The 11,478-nt window shown below is 36.4% G+C and overlaps 1 protein-coding gene across 1 annotated transcript in view; it reads left to right on the top strand.

The window, feature by feature from the left end:
• The window catches only part of LOC129275111 (ATP-binding cassette sub-family B member 6-like), a 29,954-nt gene extending 28,979 nt beyond the window's left edge, over positions 1–975 (top strand). Inside the window, exon 21 of the mRNA XM_064108178.1 lies at positions 233–975. Coding sequence (XP_063964248.1) covers positions 233–350 — 118 coding nt within the window. The 3' untranslated portion in view covers positions 351–975. The remainder of the gene's footprint in view (positions 1–232) is intronic.
• The last annotated feature ends 10,503 nt before the right edge of the window (positions 976–11,478 follow it).

Genomic DNA, 11,478 nt, shown 5'->3' with positions numbered 1-11,478 from the left:
ATTTCCATTTTTAATAATCTGTACATAGTTTTATTTTCTTATGTAAAATTAATAAGTGAAATAGAATAGTAGAAGTAGACATAAATTTCTACTGTGTGTGCAGTTCAGTTCAGAATCTGTGTGAAGCTATGGTCTTGATTGAAAGGAACTGTTTTCTCCTAACATTTTCAAAACCAAAATAATTCTGAGCAGAAATGAACGATACTTTAATAATATCTTATTGTTTTGACAGGCATGAAGAGCTATTAGGAATAAATGGAGTTTATGCTGATATGTGGCAGCAGCAGCTACAGGCAGAGGAAGATGGTGGAGCCAAAGGAAGCAGCGAAAATCTCGATGCTCCAAAGTAAAAGATGGCAGACCTAGATCTCAACGTGGTCTCCTTAATGGGTGATTTCAAGCATGGTATTGGTCTTCAAAGCTTAATTGACACCCAATCACAGCTCGTCATTTAGCGTCCATTGTATTCTTGGTTCTGTATATTGTTTCATATTAGCACTCTATTCAAGCATGTGATTTTACTTCGATGAGTGCATGCCAAAAAGCTTTAATATGTCAGTTTTTAATGCCGTTTTCCTATTTTACAGCAACAAACAATTATTCCTTTAACTGACTTTATCTTCCCTTGCTCCAACATCGTAATAGTTTACCGAAAATAATCACATTATTGATATCTCGGCTCCTTGTTAGATTGTCCCAGGTCCATGCAGCTTTATTTAAAGTCTTGGGCATATGTGAGAATTTGCATGATACAAAAAAAAGAGAGGTAAAAACCATGCTTGAAATCACTCATTGGTTTTGAATGTAAGACAAACTATGAATGTATTCATTTAGGTGATCAAAATGGGTTACTCATTTCGAGCAACCAGCTGTGTAAAAATTGATTAATACCTTCAGCAAGAAATTTATCCAAACTGTGCTGCACTCAACTCAGGTGAGGTAAATGGGTACCGGCAGGAAGTAATTCCTCAAAAAGCTGTGTGCACCTTAATCGGTAGCCTAGCTCAGCCACGTAGTAATAATAGCAGGGTCCGCTGGGAGAACATTTTTTAAAACTGAAGTGGCTACCCTGGGTAAATATACCGTTATTATCATTATCATCATTAATACCGATCGATCTTATTGCCAAATCATCATTTCCTGTGCAAGGGGCTGTATGTGCATTCACGTAGCCATAGCTACACTGTAGTTGCATGAGCGGAGGAGGGGGGGGGGTGGGGGGAGGGGTCATCTAGCTGGTTCTCCTTGTCTTTTCTTCATTCGATTTTCACAAAATATGAAATGCAGTTAATTTTCTATGAGTTATCTGCACAAATATTTTGAAGGGGTGACTTTAACTGAATTCAATAGTATGAATTCCTGTACTGGCTATTAGCTGTGAAAAAGATCATTGCATGAAAACTATTATGTGTTATACTTTTTAGATACTCTCTTCCACCTTTATTGATAAAATGCTGATACCATGTACACTGTTTATGAGGTTTGTAAGGTCTCGATGAGAAATGTACCCCTCCCCATCCACTGATGCCATTATCTTTGTTTGCTAAATTATTGTGAATAACATATTATTTAATTCTCACTGCATATTTTGCGTTGATATCACTATTGGTATATCATATTAGCCAGGGAAAACATTACACGGGGGTTCGGGCCAATCCCCCCCCCCCCCCCCGGAGATACTTAAAAGAGCCCTGGGAAACCCTCCATTCACTGCAATGTTAAAGCTTATCCAATGTTACAGATTTCTGCACTAAGTTGTGAAAAGTAGCCCCTGAAAATATATATTTTTCTTAGCTTTATACACTCTGTAAAGTCTAATAAGCTGAATTCAGAACCTTGAGAAATCTCTCTTTTTGTAATATATCAGATGTTTGTACCATTTAGACAGGGTTTGTCAGAATTATACCTCTATATTATAATAAACTGATAAAGCTGTTTTATTTTTTTTCTGCCGTTAACTATGATTTATTTATTACTTTACAACCGCATGCTGAGTAGACCTAATGGATGTTGGTTTATCTGTTAGTCCTTTGGAAATAAAGGGGACACATATTGCCAAATAGCAAAAAAAAAAAAAAAGGGAGCCCAGATGGCAATTTTCTTAGATTTAGCCATAAATATGTACAGTCAAACCTGTGTTAGTGGCCACCTGTCTATAGTGGTCATCTGCCTATAGTGACCACTAAAACCGAATCCCATGGAGGAAGATTGTGTGTATAAGAACCTGTCTATAGCAGCCACCTGTCTAAAGGCCACATTTATTTCCATGTGGTGGTCACTATAGACAGGTTTCACTGTATTTCATTGGGCAATTCTCAAATATAAAGGGGACATGCGGCCCTTGTGTCACCACGTTGATCTGTTACTACTAATATGTAGTTATAAATTTAGTTCTCTTTGTAGCGTGCAGTAGGTGCTTGAGCCTGCATGTAGAAACACAATGGCCTGAATTCACCAAGGTGGTGTGTTATTTGCCATGGTTTGTGCACATTTCATGCATTATTTTTCAGTGTGTGTGTGTGTATAAAAAGTTTTCTGTTTCAGTTTTGAGAAACAAATGGGAAAGACAGATGCAAACACAAAAGATGTGGCTGAAATATCTCTACATATTTTTGGTGTTTGTAATTGTCTTTCATATTTATATATATATCTATAAAGCTGGTTCAAGGATGATGTTTGAAGGTTTGCCTGGTGGTATGAACCATCGCAGAAGTGGTTTACGGTACACCATGTGTAAAGTCCTGGAAAGGACCGAGATAAAAGTGGATAGAAGTAGAAGTGAAGTGGAGAGGCGAGAAAATGGAAGTTAGAAAGTAAGTATCCTTTGGAATGGAGTGTAAACCAGGAGTATAAAGCTTGAGTAGAGAGGCTTGCGTAGAAGTCTGGTTGAGTTGGAGAGGTAAGAGAGGATTTGAGTAGATAAGAGAAGGCTGTTACAAACTATAGTATTTAGCAAAGCTGGGAGTTTTCTCTCCCACTCCTGGGGGGTGTTTCACAAAGATTTAAGTAAGACTTAGAGTCGCACTTAAATACCGAGCTGCGTACAGTATGAAAGGCTTGACCGCATTGGTCAGATCGTGTCATGAGGACGCGCACTAATGCGTATCTATCAATGAGATCGCACGTTGCATATCATGTACGTGTCGGCATTTAAGTGCGACTTAAGTAATACTTAAATCTTTGTGAAACACCCCCCAGCTCTCCAACTCCACCTGCAGACTCCATCCAGCCTTCTCTGATCTACTCAAGCCTTTCATGAATCAAACGATAATGCTTGAAATGTTTGTTTCTGACCATTTTAATTCAGGCCTATGCCTCTAACTTCATGTGGATAGAGATACAGATGTAGTTCTGTAGAAAGTGTGCTGTTTTATTGTCAACTCATAGTGTGTACATGTATTATTGATTACCGGTACTTATGTATATTTTGATTGATTTTATACGTGTAAAGATTTCATTCTAATTATTTGCAAGTTGATAAGATATGATGTGATGATTGCTTTGTTTTGATCACTAAGAGTGAATAATATATTATTTCTTGTTCTTTCCATAAAAAAGTGAGGTGTGTTTATTTAATTCTACAGCTTTCCGCTGTCACAAACTACAGTATTCAGAAAAGGTTTAAGTACAGCAAATTGGCACTTAAAGTGCAAGGTGGTAAATGGAATAGTGCAAAAGGTAAGAGGTGTAAGCTTATATACATCATTTGTTTTATGGAATGGGACTGTTGTGTGAATACTGTACATCATTTGTTTTATAAAATGGGTCTGTTATATGAATATGTGTCAGACAAAATTATTACAATTCCATGATATTCAAGAATCAGACAATCAGAAATTTATGGTGCAATCTTCCTTGATGGCATTACAGTGTATCCAGGATAGAGTAAGGAAGGAATGGAGTCAAGCTGCTTTCTTTTTGGTGCCATAATCGACACCACTAAGGAGTTACCCGCTAATTTGCATCTGTTAACCTAGGTAGTTAGATAATACAACACATGAATTGACGGGTTAAATTTATTTTTAAAGCAACAGAACATTGTATCTCTGCAACCGTTCTCTGTCACTTTTAATGAATTCTTATTAATTGTCAAATGTGTAATGTGTTTCATAAGCGAATGCACACTTTTGTAATTTTATATTTTTTCCACTGCGAAAAGAAAAAAAAAGAATATGGGAACATGCACAATCGTGGAATATGACAAGACATTGAAATGTGCCCAAATGATTGGAACGTACCGGTACTGAAATATTGAGTATTTGTAAAAATCTCATTTTCATTTGATTGACTCTCGTGCCCAAGTTATGAGATGGGCATCCTGCTAAATTTGAGAAACTACTAGTTCTGTGTCCTATTTGTAACACAACCATTCATGAGCTTTATAATTCATATTGCAATATAACTACTTTGTCTGTAATTTGAAATTGGTACCAGACTTCCGAAAATCACCTCGGCAGAAGAAGGGCATGCCGCATGGAAGTTTAAAGCCAAGTGGAATAGTATATTATGAATACCATTGTTGGCTTTAGAACCTGTCAATTATGAGAGTTACAGCTCCTTCCTTATGATTCTCTTGTGTATCCCAACAGTATACTGGGCTGAGGTCCCATTTCACAAAGACTTGTTATACTTTTTATAAGTTTACTATCAGCCAATCATACTGAAGGATTTCAGTAGCTTTTAACTGTTATTGCTAATTTGTTATTATAACAAGTTTTATGAAATCGGTCCCAGATTTATTTGCATCATAATGTGATTGTTTTCCTAGTGACATTGACATTCATATGCACTCTTGGTTTGTATATATCGATGATATGATTTTCTTCCTGTGCATTATATGCTCTATCGTGCATTGGCACAAAATACATAGTACAAATGCGACTTATTTAAGCCCATATGTATATTAAAGAAGGCATCGTGCCCTCCTTACATGCAATATACTATATTGGAATGGGAGTGTTTGCATTTCACTTGTTTAAAAAAGCAGATGGTTGTGTTGTTTGAAATGCATTGGTTTATTATGAAAATAAAACGATTCCGGATTTAATGGACTAATTTGATAGGAACATACTTACAGTACATCTTGAGAGATAGTGATAAATTTTTGGACAAATTAACATTTTCAGTGATTACAAATATGAATAAAATATGGTCTACGAAATCTTCACAAATGATTAACACTTGCATTCATGATCTTTTTTATTCGTCTAGTGTTAGCCAAGTTGAATAGGACAGAGGTAGTCATTGTTTAAGATGAAGCATTTTTTAATAAGATAATTGTATTGAAAATTGTTAATGTGGCCATCCTTTTTTCATGCAAGATTGTAGTATCTAAACTAGGTTTTGAGTGGTTAGTCTTGATTTGACATTGAAACGTCAGTCTCTTAATGTGTAACTCGTATGCAACAGATTACCAAAATATTAAAGGGGAAGTTCACCCTGACAAATATTTTATTGTAGAAATAGCAGAAAAAATAAAAAGTATTGCTGAAAGTTTGAGAAAAATCCATCAAAGAATTAATAAGTAATTAGAATGTTGATTATTTGATTTGTGATGTCATATGCGAGCAGCATCTCTACATAGCGAATGGTTAAAAAAACAATGAAATATCATTTGTCAGAAAATTGAAAATGGTTTTTACTGTACCATTTGTATATCATATCAATACACAAGTCATTTCAAACCCGGTCATGAAAAGAAAACAAAAATAAGTCATCAGGAACCATTAACAAAAGTGAAATTCATGCATTTTATATTACATAACATCTGGAGCAGCTGCTCGTTTTTGACGTCACAAATCAAAACCTTTTGATAACTTCTTAATATTTATTGGATTTTCCTCAAACCTCTACCAATTTTGTTCATTATTTTTTTCTGCTATTTTTCAACAAAACCTTTTCAGGGTGAACTTCCCCTTTAAATAGAAGTAGTTTAAAATGATATTTATACTATTAGCAGCATGTGTTTATTGGAAGAAGAAGAAGAGGAAGGAGGCAAAGAAGAGGAGGAGGAGAAGATTGGTTGCTTTGACCAATCCTTTTTTAAGGGGGATGGATAGCAGAACGCTATTGACAAAGACCATATTTCCTTAAAACTATAGCACATACTGTATGTACTGAAAAAAAAATTGTATCAAAGAGAGAGTGAGAACCCCCACCCCACATTTATTTTGATCGGCCACCTAGCCGATCTAGATTAAATTTTATGTAAATCGCAGGATCCTTTAAAACACATTTTCATTTCATGCCCTCATATATGTTTTAGGGCATACACATTCATAAAATATAGTTATCAATTGGAATCGTTAGAGCAACGGGGGGGGGGGGGTATATTATTTTTCTTACATTTCCTTCCTGGCGTCATATAGTAGGGTATATTTCGTTAAAACTTCATTGCATGGATTAACAAATGATAGATGATTTGTTTGTTTTGAACAACTAACGTCCTCCAAAATGTCGGTGTCCCAATCACAGACTGCCAGAAATAGGTATAGACATGAAGGTAGGCATAAAACCATGAAAACTACCACCTTTGTCTTTACCGATGACATCATATTGATAACGCAATTGTGGAATTACGGCATTTCATAATTGAGGGGGTCGGTGCAGTATATAGTGCTAACCCACACAATAGTCATTTTGAGATAATCGCTTTTGAAAGTTTGAAAAAAATCCATGAATCAGGTTAATGGTCCAAGAAGGCAAATCTTTTGTTTTAAGAACCTCTAAATACTCAAGATTAAATAGTCTGTTGAAGAAATTTACTAGTCAACATTTTGGTTGATTTCAAGAGGATATTTTTAATCACATTTTGAATTTGTGGCTTAGCACTTTATTGCAGCCAAATTCGTCACAATAAATCTACCTCAAAATATCATTGCCTTCTCGCTCAAAATGTAAAAGTAATATTATATTCAAATTTACCTGCTTTGTGACATGAAATTAGATCTTTAAACAAGGAGGACAAAGTAAACATAGACGACTAGAATAATTTATCGCTCATAATATAATAAGAAAAGGTTTACTAAGTACATGGGTGACATTTTTATCTAGGACATAGGTGGGGGGCAGTGGTAACAAAGAGCACACTAACAGAACATTTAAAAAATAAATCAGATTGTAATGTGAAGAGGAGACGTTAAAAAGGGCGGGAACTGTGTAACCATGCATCTAGTACGTGACCACGGGCGTAAATCCCGGGGGGGGGGGTACATCCCCCACTTTGGGGAGATTGGGGGATGGCATGTACAATCACCCCCCCCCCCCCACTTTTCAAGATAGGAAAAAAAAATAATCATCAAATGTTTAATACTACTGTTAATGTGTGGAATATCTTTAAATGCAGTCAAAGTGCTTAAATTGGCCTAAATTTGCATTCTAAAAATGCAAAATTTCTCGAGCGGTCACTCTGCTCCCGCGCTCAACTATTCTTACAAGAATTTGGCCGTGACAAATCCCTATACGTTTAGGTTATTGCAAAGGTATTATCCACTGCATCACGGGAGTTAAGTTATATTAAGGTCATTTATGAATATGTGATTCCAGTGTTTTACAAATATGAATAAAATTTTATCATAAACAAATTAAAACATCATTTAAATACACTTTCGTGAACATGGGAGGGGGTCATCTGGTATCTTTGTGGAAGCGGGGATTTTGTACGAAAAATATTTGGCCTACCGTACTCTGACGATGAGTTACTGAAGACATTGATCAAATCAGTGCCGTTAATGAAAAAGTCATCTTTACCGCTGTATCAATTTATAGGGGACGTTAAATCACAGTAATTTAAAAAAAAATTGAATTTTGCATCATCTCCAAATATATACTATTCGAAATCTTTCATTTTCAATTTATCATGGTAATATGTCCACGTTTTTTGAAATTTATATTGCGGCCTGTGATGACATATGATCATTTCATATGGCACACTTATTACCGATAATCATGATCCTATTTTTGTTTTCATTCTCATCTCACCTTTGACCAGTGAGCAAATGAGTTTTCATTGAACAAAACTCGACTATTTTAAATCCCTATTTGCTCTTTTGATATATTTCTTGTTCATATCCTAAAGTTTACGTTATTGATAATATACCCTTATCATCCTGTGTATTTAAATGCATATTTTTTTAAACGACTGAAACAACTTTTTTTAGGCTCGCTAACTACGCTCACCGCCGCGCAATTTCTCCCATAATCACACTCCCTTGAAAGACGACTTGATAATCATTCTGTTTCTGAGTCTTCCAACTATGGAAAATTTGCTCGCTCGCTTCGCTCGCTCGCATTCGAATACTAACTGCAATCCAGTAGTTTACGTCACAACAAATCCATTTCAATATAACCATCATTGTGATAGTCCTTCGAGTGAAAGATGGTAGTATTATGCACGCAGATATATACCCCTGTACATAATTTTTATAGCCCGTGATGTGATAATTACACACCACTTGAAAGATAGACGGGTCAAAATAACTACTCTCCCATATGCGGATTTGGGTAGATTTTTAGTATGTTATTCCTGAGGTAAAATACTGCCAGAAACAGTTAAAAATCATTTGTTGCAACTTGTTCCGGGTAAGGATATTTTTGGTCGTATATTGACCCGTCTACGAGGTTTTGGGGCAACATTCTTTCTTCCACCTACTGAAAATTGCTCTCTCGCCAGTGGCGTAACTACGGGGGGGGGGGGGGGCATGGGGGGCACGTGCCCCCTCCCAATCGGCTGCCCCCCAAAAAAACAAAAACAAAAAATCAGGGAAAAGGAGAAAAAGAGGGTGAAAGGAAGAGAAACGTAATGAGAAAGAATAAATCATTGTTCACTAAAATGTAAACTATATTATAATTATGCTATGTTACTGTATATTACATAAGAAACAATTTTTCATAACTTTATGAAACATAATTTGCTCAGATATAACATATCAAATATTTTTTCGGAACACTATAGTTTTCAAGTATATTTGAGAGACCTGACGTTGTCAAATCAAGTCAATATACACCAAATATATATTTCCTCGCACTTCGAGTTATTTTATGTAGTGACATATGCTTCTTTTCATGACTACTGAAAATGATTGCCCCATTTTAAGGTCTTAATATAAAACATTCCCTGTCCGTGCTTACGTTCGCATTAGTGAGATATGTCTGCTCTTCATGAATTCCTAAAATTAGTTCTTAAAATGTCCCTTTTTCTGACCTGAATGTCAAAAATTGTCAGCTCGCGTTTCGCGCTCTGTTAGTGAAATACGTATGGTGTTAGTAAATTCCTACCAACAAGCCTTAGAATACCCCTCTTCAGGTCTGAATTTCCTAAATTTTCAGCTCGCGCTTCGCGGTCGCAATATTTAATTAGTGAGATGCGTATGATAATTATGATTACAATGACTACAAGTGCTTCATGTGTTTAAATGTAATTCTAACAAAATCAGCAAGCGCTTGGCACTCGCATTAGATGACTATGGTGAGACATGTATACTCTTAATTGATTCCTAAAATATAGTCCTTAAAATGTCTCTATTAGGTCAGTATACCTGGCAACTGAGCGCGCTTCGCGCGCTTACTAAATGACTCAAAATTATTGCTGGTGCCCCCCAATGCCGTGACCCACGATACACCACTGTCTCTCGCTATGCTCATTGACACAAATGTTCTTGTGGATGGGGATCTTTCAACATTACCCCCACTACAATCACAAGTTAGGACATTTGGGAGTGGTTGATATGCATGGTGTTCTTGCAGTGGCGTACCGTGAGTCACGGCATTGGGGGGGGGGATACCAGCAAAATTTTTTAGTCACTTAGTGAGCGCGCGAAGCGCGCTCAGTTGCCAGGTATACTGACCTAATAGGGACATTTTAAGGACAGTGCCATTAAACGGATATGTATATGGTAGTATTATGCACGCATATATATACCCCTGTACATAATTTTTATTGCTCGTGATGTGATAATTACACACCACTTGAAAGATAGACGGGTCAAAATAACTACTCTCCAATATGCGGATTTGGGTAGATTTTTAGTATGTTATTCCTGAGGTAAAATACTGCCAGAAACAGTTAAAAATCATTTGTTGCAACTTGTTCCGGGTAAGGATATTTTTGGTCGTATATTGACCCGTCTACGAGGTTTTGGGGCAACATTCTTTCTTCCACCTACTGAAAATTGCTCTCTCGCCAGTGGCGTAACTACGGGGGGGGGGGGGGGAATGTGCCCCCTCCCAATCGGCTACCCCCCAAAAAACAAAAACAAATCAGGGAAAAGGAGAAAAAGAGGGTGAAAGGAAGAGAAACGTAATGGGAAAGAATAAATCATTGTTACTAAAATGTTCTTGCAGTGGCGTACCGTGAGTCACGGCATTGGGGGGGGGGGGGGTACCAGCAAAATTTTTGAGTCACTTAGTGAGCGCGCGAAGCGCGCTCAGTTGCCAGGTATACTGACCTAATAGGGACATTTTAAGGACAGTGCCATTAAACGGATATGTATCTCACTGCTCAAATAATGCGAGCTGAACATTTTTGATATGCAGACCAAAAAAGGACATTATAAGCAAATTTTTGTAATCATGATACATACCTGTCTCGCTAAACAAACAATGCGAGCGCGAAGCGCGAGCTGAAATTTTTGTAAATATTTACCCCAAACAAGGACATGTTAAGGACTATATTTTAGGAATCCATTAAGAGTATACATATCTCACCATAGTCATCTAATGCGAGTGCAAAGCGCTTGCTGATTTTGCTACATCTAAACACATGAAGCACTTTTTGTAGTCATTGTAATCATGATAATACGCATCTCTAAGGCCTGTTTGTAAAAATTCACTAAGACCATACGATACGTATTTCACTAAACAAATGATGCGATCGAAAATTTTTGATATTCAGATCAGAAAAAGGGACATTTTAAGGACTGATTTTTAGGAATTCATGAAGAGCAGTCATATCTCATCAATCTACTAGTGCGAACGTAAGCACGGACAGGAAATGTTTTATATTAACACCTTAAAATGGGGCAATCACTTTAAGTAGTCATGAAAAAGAACCATATGTCACTACATAAAACAATAATAAGTCGAAGTGCGAGGAAATATATTTGGTGTATATCGACTTAAAAACATTAAACAGACAATGAGAGTACCGGGAACAATGAAGAAATCTAGGCCTGAGCAAAATAAAGTTATGAAAAATGTTTCTTATGTATTATAACATAACATTATTATAATATAACATTATAATGAACAATAATTTCTTCATTCCCACTACGTTTCTCTTCCTTTCTCCTCTTCCCCGATTGGGGGGCACGTGCCCCCATGCCTCCCCCCCGTAGTTACGCCACTGTGTTCTTGGAAATTCTTTCATTATTACAGTGTAATGTACTTCTAATTTTTTTTTGAAAATTAAATTTGTGTTACAAGTAAGCCTATTCTAAACTCATACGAAAGAAAAAATGACAAAAAATTGTCTGGACCATG

The sequence above is a fragment of the Lytechinus pictus genome, chromosome 13, assembly GCF_037042905.1.
Source record: "Lytechinus pictus isolate F3 Inbred chromosome 13, Lp3.0, whole genome shotgun sequence".
Lineage (NCBI taxonomy): Eukaryota > Metazoa > Echinodermata > Echinoidea > Temnopleuroida > Toxopneustidae > Lytechinus > Lytechinus pictus.
This window is presented reverse-complemented; position numbering and strand designations above follow the sequence as displayed.